Source organism: Nanorana parkeri, unplaced genomic scaffold, assembly GCF_000935625.1.
Source record: "Nanorana parkeri isolate BGI_ZX_2015 unplaced genomic scaffold, ASM93562v1 scaffold393, whole genome shotgun sequence".
In the NCBI taxonomy this organism is placed as follows: Eukaryota; Metazoa; Chordata; class Amphibia; order Anura; family Dicroglossidae; genus Nanorana; species Nanorana parkeri.
The window spans coordinates 846,416-864,113 of NW_017306661.1; the positions used below are offsets into that span (position 1 = coordinate 846,416).

General features: G+C 43.7%; 1 protein-coding gene across 1 annotated transcript in view; it reads right to left on the bottom strand.

Annotated features, from left to right (window-relative positions):
• Positions 1-976: 976 nt before the first annotated feature.
• Positions 977-17,698, bottom strand: part of GLRX3 (glutaredoxin 3) — a 33,161-nt gene continuing 16,439 nt past the window's right edge. Inside the window, exons 4-11 of the mRNA XM_018559412.1 lie at positions 16,756-16,957; positions 8,358-8,530; positions 8,216-8,277; positions 7,016-7,073; positions 6,869-6,921; positions 3,849-3,888; positions 2,551-2,643; positions 977-1,269 (exon numbers count right to left, since the gene is read on the bottom strand). Coding sequence (XP_018414914.1) covers positions 1,225-1,269; positions 2,551-2,643; positions 3,849-3,888; positions 6,869-6,921; positions 7,016-7,073; positions 8,216-8,277; positions 8,358-8,530; positions 16,756-16,957 — 726 coding nt within the window. The 3' untranslated portion in view covers positions 977-1,224. The remainder of the gene's footprint in view (positions 1,270-2,550; positions 2,644-3,848; positions 3,889-6,868; positions 6,922-7,015; positions 7,074-8,215; positions 8,278-8,357; positions 8,531-16,755; positions 16,958-17,698) is intronic.

Here is a 17,698-nt window from a genome sequence, read left to right on the forward strand (position 1 = left end):
TCAAGTATAGAACACAGAGTATAAGGCCTCATTCACACGAGAAAAGGCCGACACGTACAGCTGCGTGCACGGCCGTATTGGGCAGCTCCCGGGAAGGACAGATGCTGCGTGCCATTAGTACGCAGCCCCTGTCCTTCTCTATGGAACTATGCGGCCATACGCCGCCCTACGCTCACCCCAAGTGCAGGTCCGTACGGGTGCGTGTGTCCCGGCTCGGACACAGGCAGGAACCATCTTGTCAGTGTATGAGTACGGCCACCTGCACCAACGTGCAGGCTGGTGAGTGTAGGGCGGCGTACGGCCACGTACTCCCATAGAGAAGGACGGGGGCTGCGTACTAATGGCACGCAACACCTGTCCTTCCCAGGAGCTGCCCGATACGGCCATGCACACATCACGGAGCTGTACGTGCCGGCTGATTCCCATTGTGAATGAGCCCTAAATGTGCACTCAGATAGCTGAGCCACCCAGCTCTGAAGGGGGCGTGTCCCCAAAAACGTGTTCAGCAGGTTCCAGCAGAGTCTCTGGATTGTTTTTTGGACTGCTCCTATTCATTCCCACACTGGGAAAGTCATCTTAGGATCCTTTATCCAATGATGCTTTTACCCTTGTCTCCTTGGCGAGCATAAGAATTTCTATATCATCTATTTTATTAATAAAAAGGATTATTGCACCAGGATAGGCGCCCGGTGTTGTTTATGTTTTATGCAGTGCACGGTATCCCATGTGCGGAACGGAGCAGCCTTACTGTATTGCAGGAATTATTTCTGGGCCAGAGGAGGGTTCTACTTTGCGCTGGACTGTGCTTTTTTGTATCTCTTTTGTAAAACACTATAAGAAGATCCCTTTAAATAAAATAAATAATGATTAATATTATTATAAATATTATAGCCACCATGGGGAAGAGTAAAATAGAGCATTCGGCTAGAACCGATGTGTATCACACTGACATGATGTATAGTAAGCAACAAGAAACCATTGTAACACTGTTTTTATTAAATTAAAAGATTTCTGAAGTTGAATAACTTTCACATAAATGCTCGGGAGCACTGTCGTCTCTAGTGCCAATTATATTATATCTTGTACAGGCCATGACCTATTATAGAAGAAAGGAAGAGAGGAGAGTCCACCAAGGTCAGCATACAAGGCCAGAGAGCCACAGCAGTTCAGAATGATCCCGTGTTTAGAGTTTTGTCCCGTCTATGGCACCTCTGTATATTAATGTCAACCTTTCAGCGTCGAAATCAGCTCTCCGCTTTCCTTCAACTCCTGTGGGGAGGAAAAACAGCAAATGTTTATTATACGCCATCACAAACCAAACAGAATTCACTCGGCTTAGTCTAGAACTGTACATGCAGAATTAGAGCAGGGAGGTAAAAGAAACTATCCATAGTAATAAAAACATAATTCCAGCCAATAATTAACAAGATAAAAATAAATAGCCCATTAACCCTTTCGTTGCCAAGCCCTCCGGAACGCATCGTTTTTGCAATTTTTCCCATCGGTTTATTTTCTACTGCCGCTTTACTAGAGTTTGTAAAAGACCCCTCAAACCATATATTTTCTGAAAGCACAGGCCCGGTAAAATAAAAAGATGGTGCTGCTAATTTTGTAGGTCCTGCGATAATTGCACAAATGTTTGTCAGATTGATATTAAACCGATAAAAATACACACTTAAATGGATAAAAGCGCTAAAATCAGTATCGGTGCACAAAAAAAAAAAAATACTTTTCAACCTAAAAGAAAAAACTATCGATTTGCTGAGATTCCTTCAATCCCGCCACACGTGAGTGCATATCAGAAAATATTGTGTTGCATATCAGGGTTATGCCTGGGAGCTGGGGTAGAGTTAAGTGTTAACTTTCTGGGTAGGTGAAGTGTAAATTTTAGGTAGAGCCTGAGCAATTAAAGTGATGGATACATCCCCTAGAAAAGGTAAACTGTTGCTCCTTGTAAACAAAAGACTAGGAATACTTACCTCTCTAGTGGGTGGCGAGTCCAAACTCTTCTGTCTTTCAGTGCTGCGGCCTTTGGCAAAACTTCCAACATTCAAAACGTCCGGCTGTGTTGAATCGCTGTGTCCCCAACTGTATGCTGTGGTTCTTCCCACCAGCCCCTACATCACTTCTTAATCCTGCAATGACATATGTGATGACATAGGTGTCGGAGGAAGAACACACAGCATGCGGCGGGGGACGCAGACATTTGACAGTAACAGACGTGCTGAAAGTTGAATACTCTGCCAGAGACTGCAGCGCTGAAAGACAGAGAGGAAAGTAGTCACAGTCTTCTATTGAGCGGAGCAATTGCTTAGATTTCTTTAGGGGGAAGTTTCAGAGTCGCTTTAAAGTTATCGCAGAAACTGGCTGGGGAAAAGATTTAGGTCTGTTTTGGGCACCGAATTCTTCACACCAAACTTTTCAGCACTGCACTGCAGGAGCCTAAACATAAAACACCAACGAAGCAATGAAGATCAAAGGCTTCCACGTGGGCTTCACTTTTACACCCATTATGAAATAAAGAAGGGCATGGGAAAAATGAAGGCTTACCTTTAAAATGTCCAAGCCTCCAATAAGTTCTCCCTTTACATACAGCTGTGGGTATGTTGGCCAGTTAGAGTATGTTTTCAATCCTTGTCGAACCTTAAGAAAGAATTGGCAAAAAAAAAAAAGCTATAAAACACAGTAAAAGCCACTGTTTACACTAAGGAGATTTGACATTCAATGGGTTGTATTATCCCCCCAACTGCCTATAACCTCCTGGAAGCCCTGGTATTGAAATCAGTGTGCTCCAGTCCTGCCCAAGTCTGTCAGCTGTCATTGAGGGGGTCCAACTCACTGCTGGACTTTTCATTGACACAAGTGTAGACGTATTTTCTGTCAAATCTGAGCACTCCTAAAGATTCTAACTCTGGGTTCCCCAAAATATAAAAATCTAAGTCGCAGTTTAGCGCTCCACTGCCTGCCCATCACAGAAATATCAGCATTGGACAGACTTACCTTTTAATAAATCCATTTTAATATTTAGGCATATCAATACAAGAATAATAAAAGTCAGCCTGGCCTACTTGTACAAAATGTTTAAGAGGCATTCTCACTTTTCTCATTCAAAGTGACAGCGCCTCCTAATAGCCCACCCCCAAGCAAGGTATACTTACCCATATGTGCTCATTCACTGCCTTCCCACTGCGCCATACTATAATGGACTGGGGCTTCCTCTAAAGGGGCGCAAGAGACCTCCTCTATATGACAGTGTCTGGGCCAAAGCACCACTTTTCAGGGCCAAACACCATCACATGGGGAGGGCAGAGACACCTTCCTCCTGCGTAAACTCAGACACTGGAGCTTACTTATGAAAGAATCCTCCAGCAAGGAGATGAGGAAGCATAGATCAGTAAGTATCTTGCCAGGGGTTGGGGCTATCAGAAGGTACTCTTGCTTAGCCCTGAATGGTCAGGTAATAGTGTCTCTTCAAAGGTTAACACTGTTGCCCTGTCTCACTCAGGTTTAATTCTTATCATGGACAACATATACATGAGGTCTGGACAGGCTTCCTCTGTGTGTAGTTGTTTTCTTCCAAAATCATACTACCAGTCTAACCTGCTTCCATCCTAACTTGTTACTTGGCTTTTACCAGCACAAACAGGAGTTTCAACAAAAGTAGAAGACGTTGAACTTGTAGTTCCAGTATCTTATTAGGTAAGATGTGACTTCATATAAGAAATGTGCACCCTGGACCATGCCACAGCTACCAGACACTATACACAGGTTCCAGTGTACCTGTCATGCAAAAGAACTCCAAGTTGTAAAAACCTGCTAGAAAAGGTCTCCAATCTCTTCCATCTTACCTCTTCATCCTCCAGAATGTCAAATGTGTCATACTCCACACTAGAGAGGAAAAATGAGAGAAAAGGGAACATGTTAAATGGATAGAATAAAATAAAAAATAAAAAAAAACACCAAAAACACAGTGCACAACGCAGGTTAATAAATATCTGAGCAATCTGTAAGTGAAAAAGACACACAAAACAAGACACATCCATGTAAATAAAGACCCTTTATGCTGCAAATACACATTAATAAAGACTCGGGATGAGCTCAGGTTCAGATTGAACCTGGTCCTCCGAACCTGCTTACTCAGCTACAGGCCGGGGCACCCCCCCCCCTGTACCTGCCCATAAACAAAGGGGCAGGATGCTTGTGTTGACATCACTGACCTTATATGACCACATGACCATATTAGGTCAATATCACTGGCCAAATATAGCCATGTGGCCATGTAAGGTCAATGACTTCAAAGCATCTCACCTCCTTGCTTACCTGGGAAATTCCTTGGCCTCAGCCAATTGGGCAGCAGCAGAAGGAGTTTCCAGGTTCGGACCGGGTCGGATACAAACCTGAGCTCATCCCCAATAAAGGCCTGCAAAACTAAGGTTTTCTTTTTTCAGGATCTGCCTTCAGTGCAGCAAAATGAACACTTATCTGCATTTTGATACCATATTCAAACATCAGTCGCAAGACCCCATGCTAAGTATTAACTTGACATGACCTCTGTGCTACATAATTGGAGCAAACACACCTCAGACTGACAACACAGCTCAGGAATAGTAAACAGAATAGGATCAGTTTTAAAGGGCAATGCCACGCACATAGATTTTTCCCATCTGAGGTGGAGTTGGGCAGGGTTAGAACCCACACTGGTTCTTTACAGCTTGGTGAGACCCAATTGTTGAGATGCTTCCAGCCTCCTGACAAAGCTACTAATGCGGCTACCTGAAGTGCCTTTTCCATACCTTGCAGAATCCATTAGAGCAGGGGTGCCAATTAGGTCAATCGCAAAGCAAACACTGGTTGATCGCGATCGGCTGCGTCCTGTCATCCCAAGGTGCTAGTACGGCTTTATCCGTCAGACGCTGCAGACAGGAAGGGGTGGGACACCTCTCCCAGTCTGCACATTCGGCCACACAAGCACCGCGGGAGGACAGGACAACGCACCTGAGAGGAGAGAGACAGCAGAGAGAAGAGAAGCAGCAGAGAGAGAGAAAAGAGACGAGACAGCCAAGAGAGAGGGACGGTTCACACCACAAAGTCTGCGTTCCAGAGCGTTCAGCCTCTGGAATGCAAGACGGCCGGCTCCCTGCGTTCACAGCCGGGAGGGGGCGTGGTGGTGCATTGAAGTCAATGGCACCGCAGCCACGCCCCCCGCCCGATCGCCTGCATCGGGACGCAGGCACATCAGTGCCTGCGTTCCGGTCCAGTGCGATCTGCAAAAAAAGTGCTTGCAGCATTATTGCAGAACGCACTGGACTGGAACGCAGGCATTAATGTGCCTGCGTTCCCGGTGCGGGCAATCGCGCTGTGGGCAAGGGGCATGGCTACAGTGCCATTGACTTCATTGCACTGCCACGCCCCCCTCCCATCCATGAACACAGTTGTTTTTTCGCTGGTAGATCTCAATGAGCTCGTCATTTGAAAAGTAGATCTCCAGACGAAAAATTGTGGGCACCCCTGCATTAGAGGGTAGATAAATGATACCTGCAGTCCTGCTAGTGTTGAGAGAAATCACACAGGCTTAGCTGCAATCTTACTACAGTTGATCAAGATGTGGAAGGAGATAATCCCACACGGACCATAGAAGACCATTTAGAGGACTGAACTTCTATCAGCTCTAGCCAACACTAACAAATGTATTTTTAATGGAGTTACTACTAAAATTTGGTGAAGGAGTTCCTTAAGTTGATCCAACCGCTGAACATAACCTTGTGTCTATGCATATCATGTAACTGGACATAATGGTTGTGTCTTGCCCATCTTATTTCAATACAAGTCTTCTAGACAGGGTCTGTCTGAAAATAAAAGACTATCTGAGGTGTTACTACAAGAAAAATTCATAATACCACTCCTGGCAGGCAGGAACGTATCATCTAAGCCCGGGTAAGGCACATTTTTTTTCCCCTCAATGACAGTGACATAAGCCCTGTTGATTCATGAGAGGTATGAATATTAATGACAGGTCTGCTTTAAGATTTAAAGCACAGAGAGCAGCTTCCGACACATTACAATTGTGCAGAAGTCTCCTGTACTCTGCAAGCAGTTTTCAGCAATCTCTTGTAACATGGAATTTGTTTAACAGTTCTCTTGTAACACAACAGCTGCAAAAGAGGTTTCTTGGTAGGGTTGTGGGTAGACCTTGGCTGGACTGAGGTCATAAGGGGAATCCCAACGCTTTCCTGACCGGGTAATCCCCAATTGGGGGGGTGGGGGGGGTGCTGAAATGACAGTGGATGGCGCCGCTGAATCAGATAAACAGAACAGTAAGTCACCAGCACTCCAAAAGTTTCTCCAAGCAAAGTTCTTTTTATTCCATGTGTAGCGTTACATCACCAAGTCAGCTACACTTGGTGATGTAACTCGACGCATGGAATGAAAAGAACTTTGCTTGGAGAAACATTTGGACTGAGGGTACAAGCAGGCTGCAGGAGGGTACAGAAACAGCCCGGCACATTTCTCTACCTCCCTGGCCACACAGAGTGACAATCATCATATGTCTGAGGGTATGTTCAGGCTGAATATGACTAAATAAGTGCTAAAAAATGTGTAAATTGCTTTAAAGTATTCAACACATCAGTAGACAAGAAAGAGTCATAACAGAAACTGCTGGCAGCAATTCAACAGGATTCCAATCCATGAAACTGTAACGCAAATTAAAAAACAGCACAACAGGATAAATCACCGGCTATAAAGAAAAATAACTCCGACAGGGAAAAATGACACGTTGTCAATAACCGGAGCTGCACATTGGTGTTTACTACAGGCAAACAAAGCGTATCAATTACGTCTCTCCCAGCACAGACGCTCCCCGACTCACCCCGTGTTATTGAGGATTTCAAGGATCTGACGGCTAAATCCGCATTTGGCCACCTGAAGACACATAGGAAACAAAGAAGTTATAGTACTTTCTGAAAAACAATCATATAATTCCACATTACATGCATTCCTACCCACACATACATACCTGCTTATTGCCTTTCATGAAGAGAACTACCGGAGCTTTGTTAATAAGTGCTTTGAGTCTGAAAAGAAATATAGGTGGTCAGCAATAATTCCTGGATGTACACTGCCTGGCCAAAAAAAAGTCACCACCTGGATTTCGGGCAGTGTTATGATCTGGGGTTGCTTCACTTGGTCAGGTCTAGGTTCAGCAATGTTATGTCCGAAAAATATGAGGTCAGCTGCCTACCAAAATATACTGAATGACCAGGTTTTTCAATCAATGGACTTTTTCTTCACCCATGATTTGGGCATAGTCCAAGATGGCAATGCCAGGATTTATCGGGCTCATATTGTGACAGAGTGGTTCAGGGAGCATGAGACATAATTTTCACACATGGATTGGCCACCACAGGGTCATGACCTTAACCCCATTGAGAATCTTTGGGATGTGCTGGGGAAGACTTTACACAGTGGTGCGACTCTCTAATCATCACTACAAGATCTTGGTGACAAATAATGCAACTCTGGATGGAAATAAATGTTGTGACATTGCATAAGCTTATGGAAACGATGCCATGGCGAATGTGTGCCGTAATCAAAGCTAGAGGCCGTCCAAAGAAATATGAACCTAAAAGATTATCTGCAGATTTTCTATGGTCAGATAGAAAAAGTGCAAGGTTTCCTTCATCTACTCTAAACTGTGTGGATGGAGGAATCTCCCACTGGACCAAGCTTCAGTACCTCGCTTGTGAGCCCCGCTGGCTCTCAAAACACCTGAACAATGCCTACCGTACATCCAATCAGATTGTTCAGGTATTTTGAGAGCCAGCCGGGCCAACTAACAAGATACTGAAGCTTGGCCCAGTGGGAGATTCCTCCATCCACACAGTTTAGCGTAGATGAAGGAATCTGTTACACTTTTTCCATCCGACCATAGAAAATCTGCAGATAATGTATAGGTGTATGGCCAGCTTTACAGGTATGAAAGCATTACAAGACTGGACAAACAGAATTAAAACATTTTTGGCAGGTAACACAAACATATGCATTTCAATTACATATCTACCGTGGCCAATTGCCTGGAATTTGACTCAAATAATCACATTTCCCCGAAAGGCCAGATAAATAAAAATGAAATAATCAAAGGATCCCACATTCTGCTAAGATCCCCATATGTTTCTGTATTGGCATGCGGTATGCTTTCAAATAAGAGGGCCTGTACCTGTCTTCCAGGCTCTGGACTTTGGGACATGTAGTAGCTAGCTCCCCTGACGCCTCCATCTCCTGTAAATGAGACACTTGGTTAAGCACAGCATTTGTATCCTGGCAAAAGAATGACAGTGGGAAGTGTGGTCTCTCCTCACCTTGACAATGTCCAGGCCTCCAATTAGCTCTCCATTGACATACAACTGGGGATAAGTGGGCCAGTTGGAGAAGGTCTTTAGCCCCTGCCGCACTTCCTCATCGGACAATATATCAAAACTGCTAAATTGGATCTTATGCTTGTTAAGGATGTCGATGATTTGTCTGCTGAATCCTGCAAGATACAAATCACATCTTTATCTACTATGACGGAAGCCAAGTATAAATAACATTTTGCGCACATTGACCTCATATGGTGTATGCTGCAAATTGTGCTGGCAGTTCCTTCCAAGGAAAACTACAATATTCATCACGTCTGTGTGTTTGCCCATGGTCTCAGCTTGATTTTTTTTAACAACATACGGATTGTTATAGCCAGGAACTGGTCCTTTGAAACCAGCGGGCTTTAGAAGCTCATGGCAGAGACTTGCTCTGTATTAGGAACAAATGCTGACAGCAACCAGTAAATGAATGGTACTGGATCCCAGGAAACAAGTTAGGAGATGTTTCTGCTAGCCGCACACAGCCTTTCTTTGTGTCTTAGGTCTGAATGTGTCAGGGGCCCAAGTAGTGGGAATGTGGGTCAGCTTTAGTTAAAAACACAAAAAGAAACATATATAACCAAACTATTAGCACCAGATAATATGTAAATCAGTGAACTAGTGAGATTATCCGGCAAACACTACAACTGTGCTTAATTCAAAACGTACATTCAGTTTATATTTTCTAGACTATATGCAAGACTACATTTTTCTAGACCTTTCATAAAAGGACAAAATGGAAGTCTTAAACCTTAGGGTTATACTGCCACCTACAGGAGTTGTATTTGTCGTCATTAAGGGTGCACCGATACCTGTTTATCGATGTTGTGTACGAGTACTGATATTTTCTTTTTTTCGCTACTCGCCGATACCAGATGTCCCATTAGGGAAGTCGGGAGGCGTGTAATGACTCGCCGCCCGGCTTCCTGATTGGCCAGGAAGCCAACTCCATGCTCTCTTGTCCCCAAGTGACAAGGGAGCATGGAGCAAGCTTCTCAGCCAATCAGGAAGCCGGGTGGCGAGTCATTACGCGCCCCCCCCCCCCCCCCCCCGGCTTCCTGATTGGCCGGAAAGCCAGCTCCATGCTCTCTGGTGACGAGGGAGCTTGGAGACGGCTTCCCGGCCAATCAGGAGGGCGGGCAGCGTGTAATGACTCGCCACCTGGCTTCCTGATACCGGAAGTTCCAGTATGGAAATAAGTATCAGGAGTATTTGGGGGAGTGTGAGTACTTGCCCAATTCCTTGGTATCGGTACATCCCTAGTTGTAATTTTAAAGCTATGGGTAAAGTTCCTCTTTAAGGCATCAGCTACACATGGAGGGCATTGTTTTCAATGAGTCAGCTGACCTATTGACTTGCAATTTGAGAAGAAACAGTAAAGCACAACCATTGTGTAGCACTGCAAAGCAGAACCCAAAGCTTCTGTATATAATCAGCACATATGGCTGCTTCCATGAACATAGACAAACAGCGGGGGGTTTTTTTTATAACTAACACACATTGATTATTTTCATCAACGAGTTCTATTTTACATGTCCAGCTAAACATCAAAAAGTCCAGGTTTTCCCTTTTAAAGGAAAAGTTGCAGATTTTATGAAATGCCAGCAGGGATCCACAATCAATAGCATGACATTTCTAATCATGTGACTATTAATCGCCCATATACTCTGATCCTTAAAGGAGAATTATCCTTTATTTACTTACATACATTCAGTCATTCGTTTCAGGCATCATCTATCACTTTCTCAAACAATTCAGCCCCACACAGCTACCTCCTCATGTATCACTTTCCCCTCCCTTTTAGATTGTAAGCCCTCAGGCGCAGGGCCCTCCTTACCATCGCGTCTTGAATTGTGATTGTAATGTCTTCCTTATATTGTAAAGTGCTGCGCAAACTGTTGGCGCTATATAAATCCTGTATAATAATAATACAAGATGCTGAAAATGGTCTCATCACAACATATCACATGGTATTATTTGCAAACACCTGAACGCATCTACTGTTCCATGAAAGAACCTTCAATAAAAAGCCCTTTTGTCTAAGCAGGGCCATATTTACAACTCACAGTACATGACTAGCCTTTGTGTGACCTCCATCCCCCCCCCCTCTCGCAGCTAAAATATGACTATCCCTCTCAGCGATGCGATGGAGCGGGCCGCGGTCTGCATACGGTGGAGGTGCGTGTGATGTGAGCTCTTTATTTATTTCGCCTGCCAGGGAAGTGTTAAGTTCATGTACAGCCCCGAGTGAAACACACACACTCTGAAACGTGTCATTCATCTGGGAGTTCATTAGTAAATAGCTGAAGGCCGATTGCTTTTGGTTATTCTGTTTCCAATACATTCAATCATTTTTACTGGACCGGCCCCACCAGAAAGCTTTGCCTGAGCTCCAGGTAATGGGATGAAGACCAGCAAGATGAATAGCTTGGATTTCAATTGTACGGGTTAATGCGGCAGGTGAGTGGATACCGTGCTTTGGGACAAAATAAACACGACTTGGTTTTTGCATGGAAACTAAGATGGATGAATAAAACAAGCATACCATTTGACTCGGATAAAGAAAAAGTATTTCCTTATGCTTGTTCATGGAAGGAATTACACGGGTGAGACAAAACCAAATAAATAAATTTAAAAAACACATGAAAAGACAATACAGTAGTTCTAGGAGTTAGTGGTTTGACTGCATGACGCAATGCCAAAATCACTCAGCCCTCTAAGATGTCCAACCAGGAAAGTTATTCCCCATAAACAATATCCCTCACCCCTATAGCTAATTGCTGCAACTGGCTTCCAATCGCCCAAAGGATATAATTCTAAATATTAATAACCACTTACAAAGCCATCCACAACTCTGCCCCCGGCTATAGCTCAAACCTTGTCTCAAAGTATCGCCCTAACCGTCCCCTCCGCTCTTCCAAAGACCTCCTGCTCTCCAGCTCCCTCGTCAACTCCTCCCATGCTCACCTCCGGGACTTCTCTAGAGTATCTCAAATCCTCTGGAACTCTTTACCCCAACCTGTCCGACTATCTCCCACTCTGACTGCCTTTAGGCGATCCCCTAGGACTCATCTCTTCAGGGAAGCCTATCCCACCTCAACCTAACCACTCAACCATCACTTTCTCAAACAATCATCCCCACACAGCTACCTCCTCATGTATCACTTGCCCCTCCCTTTTAGATTGTAAGCCCTCACGTGCAGGGCCCCCCTTACCATCTTGTCTTGAATTGTATTGTAATTGTAATGTCTTCCCTATATTGTAAAGTGCTGTGCAAACTGTGGTGCTATATCAATCCTGTATTATAATAAAAGAAAAAAAGAAAACCCAATCCTAATGCCCCAAATACTCACCTAACTCTGTGGTCACGCGTCACATTGGGTCTTCTCCTTGTGGGAGGGTCCTTCTGCAGGTCTCCATGTTGCTACCTGGTAAGGTGTACACTTACCATTGGCTGCCCATCACTGGATGCATGGTAACATCACGACACGGGGTGGGGACAGACGAGGACTGCAGCACCTGATCACCGCTCTCCAGTAGTAGAAGAGCAGCCAGTGAGGGACGTATGAAGGCTGATCGGGTAAGGGAAATAGACTTTGAAGGGCTTTTTTTTAATTATTATTCTGAATTGGTTGAAGGGGGTAGGAGGGATGGGGTACATTTTATTTTTCAGAGTAAAAAAAACATTGATTTTATTGTTACTCCCTTATGGGCATATAGCAAATATAAGTGGAAACTGCACGATACATGAAACTAGGTCTATACAATGTGGTTTTATCTAATCCAGGCGAATACCAAATATTAGACACTTTGTAGACGCCATGAAATACACGTAGCAAGCTGTCCTGCAGGCTACCCTACTACTCCCTATTGTGGTTACTCATTATTTTACTTGTACTGTATTGTGTTCTCAAGTGATTTACACTACCCATTGTGTATCCCCAAGTTAGTTTTAAAATTGGCAGGATAGCAGACATTTATACACTGCCTGGCCAAAAAAAAGTTAACATCTGCATTTGGCTAAGCACAGAGGGAAGAACCTTCCACTGAATAATCACTAGTTTCAGCAACATTAGGTCCCAAAAAAAATGAGGTCAGCTGCCAACCTGAATATACTGAATGACTAGGTTTTTCTATCAATGGATTTTTCTTTCCTGGTGGCCCGGACATATTCCAAGATGACAATGTCAGGATTTATCGGGCTCAAATTGTGTAGTTGAGCAACCATGAGATTTTCACACATGGATTGGCCACCACAGTGTCCAGACCTTAACCCCATTGAGAATCTTTGGGATGTGCTGGAGAAGACATTGCGCAATGCTCTAACTCTCCCATCATCATTACCAGATCTTAGCGAAAAAATGATGCAACTCTGGAGGGAAATCAATGTTGTGACATTGAATAAGCTTATAGAAACGATGCCACAGCCAATGTGTGTCGTAATCAAAGCTAGGTGGTCCAACCAAAATTAGGGTATGTGACTTTTTGGGCAGGCAACATAATTTACCAATCTAACTACCATAAGCCAAAAGATGAGTTTCATTAGAAATCACCAATGGTCAATCATTTTGTATTATAATTAGGAAAAAACAGGACAAAACTTTCTGCTAAACGTTTCTAAAGTTATTCATAGCCATGAGATTACTTATCTGTTGTCTTTGACCCAAACCTCCTGTCTATGACTGCAGAAGACACCCACCAATCTCATGGAGGAACAATCAAATAGACAAAATACATGTGGTTTGGGATAGATGATTGTTACAGGATGGATTTATCCTATAACATTCCCCTGTGTTATGAAGACGAGGAGAGGAGTTCTGTAGTTGTGTCCTAGGGTGACAACACTGTACCTTCATAAATACACTCATTCACCATGGGACAGGACTGCCCTACTGGGAGGATCACCCGATGGATCTTGCCCCCAAGTCTAACGACTGGTAAGCTGAAATATATCACCTTTCTGTTCTTGGGTTTACACATGCTTTAATAGCAGATTTACCATCTCCTCTTCTCAAGAAACCAATACAGGTCTTCGTGTCTCTTCTCAAGCTGACCACTAAGCGAGAGTCTGTCCTCATTATCATCATTCCCAGCGTTACAAGAAAATGTGGAGCCCAGTCATCTGCTAGGACTTGGCAAATACTTGAAAATATCTCACCAAAAATGCTGCTTCTATGGCAGGGGGTGCCTGTAATTTGACTGCAAGTTTGGTGCAGGAAAAAAAACAGCGAGCCAATCACACAAGCAGGAAATTAGAGTCCCGACGGTGCTCTATACACAAACACAAGGCCCCCAGGCTGACAAAGCCATAGGGAAGTGACATTTCTGGCACTTTTATATGATCAGATTGAAACAAGAAATGAAAATAATGGCTCAACTATATATATATAGTTGATACATGCATATGTACTCAGTACTTGGTTTGGGCCCCTTTTGCAGCACTTACTGCAATTACTTTTGCACGATATTCTAATTATTCGAGTTTCACCTGTGTGTGTGTGTGTGTGTGTGTGTGTGTATATAATCCCCCTATTTTAGGGATTTTGATAGTAAGAAAGGAGGACAATGTCATCCAGACCACCAATACCAAGGTCTTTAAAGAGAAACTATAATTATATTCAACTTCAATTATAATATTTAACAGGTTAGACCTTTATAAACCAATGTATTATATATATATTTTTTACTATTTATATGCATTTGTTTTCAGAATAAATCTTTAACAGAATCCACACATGATACTGGATTCACAGAGAATTATGGGTTTTCTATGGAGATGTTACAGCCTTCCAAGTCTCTCTTTAACTGAAGTGTCAGGAGAGAGGGGAGATTTGGGGATGAGTGAAGAGGAGTCCCCACCCTGGATCATTAAATTCTGTGATTAAACTTGCGTTTGAGCTACTGAACTCTGTAAACAAAGGGAGGGGGTTCATCTGGTGACATGGCGAAGACTAACAACCAGCTATCTGCACTTAGGTAAACACCTGATTATATATTATTACTATACAGGATTTATATAGCACCAATAGTTTGCACAGCACTTTAAAATATAAAAGGTAACAGTACAGTCACAATACAATTCAAGACAAAATGATGAGGGTCCTGCCCGTGGGAGCTTACAATCTAAAAGAGGTTTTCTGCTCTGTAGAGGCATCTTAGCAAAAAGCCTTTTCTAATCAAGGTTTTGGGGGACATAGATTAAAATGGGAGTAGACAGCATCTGGAGCAGTTGCCCCTAGTAACCAATTTCTCTTTTTATTTTGCTCAGTTAAGCTTTTAAAATAAAATATAGAAGCCGATTGGTTGCCATGGGCAACCACTCCAGATTCTGACTGCTCCAGTTTTGATAAATTCCCTTTTTTGCTTCAAAGAAAGAGGCTGAAAGGTTCAGGCTGTGATCTCCAAAAAATGCTCTACATGGCTAGTTAAGATGAAATCTGCCCTATTCACTACCACTTACCTTCTAATAATAGGTTAGCCTTTCTGTAAATATATTTTCTATCTCCCCCTGGCTAATACACTGAATTAATTCTACCCAACATTTCCTGGATTTTAAAGCCCAATTGAACTTTCAGATTAAATCAGTTAATACATTCAAGGTACATCAAAACAAAAGGGAATCAAAGTCTTACAGCTGAGCAAAAATATCTGTCACCTGCAGAGAAGGGCCTTTGCTCTCTGTCGGGAAGCAGTGGTCTCGTTGCAGAGGTCCGACATGTCCCCTACTGAATCAGACCCACAGCTCCGCAATCAGCAAAGCTGATGCTTCCTGCTGATTGGAGAGCTTTGGTTGTCAGACCTCTGCAAAGAGATAGCCACTTCCCCACAGAGAGCAAGGAAACCTATTTCCAAGAGACTGGCAGGGGACTGGCTTTTCTACTCAGGCTGCAGCTGCTTTCTAAAGAAAGAGAACTGTAGACTTTGAACATCTTTAGCTTTGATCGCCTGGAATAGATTTAAACTGTAAGCTCATTTGGTCTTCAGAAACCCAGGCAATTAAATCTAAGAGCTTGCATAAACTGAAGTTACCTTTCAGTCTAAAAAGATTTGCCAGAGATAATCACTTCTGAAGTGGAAGTCACTGCTGGTTTGCACTAAGTCCAACTTTATTCAAATCTTAAGGTCCAGTGTCAGGTTTTTATTGCTGAATGTATCATCATCTGTCGCCGCACCACGCAACTCCCTCCACGTGGGCCAAACAGCATTGTCACATGGTAAGTCGGAAAAAAAACAGGAGTACAGCAACTCATAGTTTAACAGGGCTCTCCTTCTGTTCCCAGAAGCTGATGCAAACAAGAAGAGGGGATCTGCATCTATGGAAGTCTACATTAAAGTGAACCCATTACATTCCCCTTGATGGGTAAAGCACTAATTCACTTCAAGTATATACAACTCAAATCAGCCCTAATTTGTGACATTTACAGGCCACTGTGTTGCCACCACCGCCTGCAGAACAAATAAAGTAGGAACAGTTTCTTGGTTCAGACCTGCACTGACAGCTGCTATTGGATAGAACATAAGCCAGTGTTATAAGACTTACCCTGTTTCCCCGAAAATAAGACCTACCCCGAAAATAAGACCTAGTACTATTTTTGGGAATTGCTAAAATATAAGACCTACCCCGAAAATAAGACCTAGTTGTAACCATTCCTAGGGCCGGTGGTGGCATAAGAGGGGAACTTGAAGAGCAGCGGGAGAGAATCAGCGGGGCCAATGAAGCCAGCGCTAGAGGAAGCGAGTCGGCACCGGAGGGAGCAGAGCCGCATAAGCCGATGCCTCCTCTATAGCGCCGGCTCCTGTCCCAGGCGGGGGGGAACCAAATGCACTCCGCCTGTATATGTGTATAGGCCAATGCCTTGGCTGGTGCTCGTGCAGAAAGTTTCTTGGGCAAACTCACCGGCCCAAGTGGCTCCGTCGGCTAACGAAGGGGGAGGAGCCCGGTGACGTCACGGACATAGATGTCACCCGACTCCTCTCCCCTTCCCTTTGTTAGCCATCACGGACATCGACGTCACCGGACTCCTCCCCCCTTCCCTTCGTGAGCCACTTGGGGAAGGGGGGAGGAGTCCGGTGACGTCACGGACATCGATGTCGATCGCCGACGAGACTCCCGGGAAGCCGGCGGAGAGGGGAGTGTTTCCATTAGCGATCAAAATAATTTGAATCGATCAAAAAGTTTAACGATTAATCGAGAAATTAATCTTTAATTTCCACAGCCCTAGGTTTTTTTGAGCCAAAAAAAAATAAGACAGTGACTTATTTTCGGGGAAACATGGTAATAAGAAAAGTACATTGAAAATAAAGTCTGTTTTTTTTTTTACTTTGCCCATGTGTCACATTAAAATGGTCACATACGTACCACATTTGGGCTCCTGGGGAGATCCTTTCATGAACAGCATACACGGGGTCACATTGATTAGTTTCTTAAGCCGGACGTTGAGGTCCTCTTTGGGAGTGCTGTTGGGGGCAGCAGGAAAAGCAGTGTTTGATGCATGGCGCTGGACTCTCTTGGTCAGCTCAGGTGCATGAGCCCCATCTAGCTTGTCAATCTTCTGAGAACTCTAAGACAAAAGATAGATCATGCTGAGAGGTTGTAGGTGATGGAAAGTCAGAACATCAAACATAAAACACAGCCAAGCAATGTATTACTCCTGAGTATGGCACGGTTCACAATAATCTGACATCAGCTTCTCAGAAACATGAGATGAAGTGCACTGCAAACATCATATACACCATTACAAAGTGGCCCAATACATGATATTATTATTACAACGAATTGTATCTTAGCCACAAATAGGAATACATGACTCATTTCCATTTAAAGTGGACTTCACACTAGAATTAAACATAATTTGTGCATAAGATCTAATTTCACATAAGATACCTGAATACTACGGTTACTAGTGATACTCTGTGGTCCATGCATTCCTTGCATCTCCAGTGGAGATTTCATTGTGGAGTTACCATATCCAATTATCCCCAGTGCACAGAAAGAGCTATGTTCCTTGTTTCGCATTGTCCTTGCTGACTCTCACAAGTCTTTAGTCAGGGATCTACGTGTAGCCCAAGGCTTACCATGCGGCATACTGAAGATAAACACACATATGACATGACCTGTAAACCTAGAACTGTGCTTTAAAAAAGAACTCAGAGCAAAACGTTTAACAACCCTTGCAGTGGGGCTACCCCCGCACTGCAAGGGTTAACTGCTCATTATGGTCTAGGGAGGAAATTAAAGTTATACTCACCCGATTTTACAAAGCAGCTTGCTCTTAGACCAGCCCTTTTCAGCCTTGCCATGT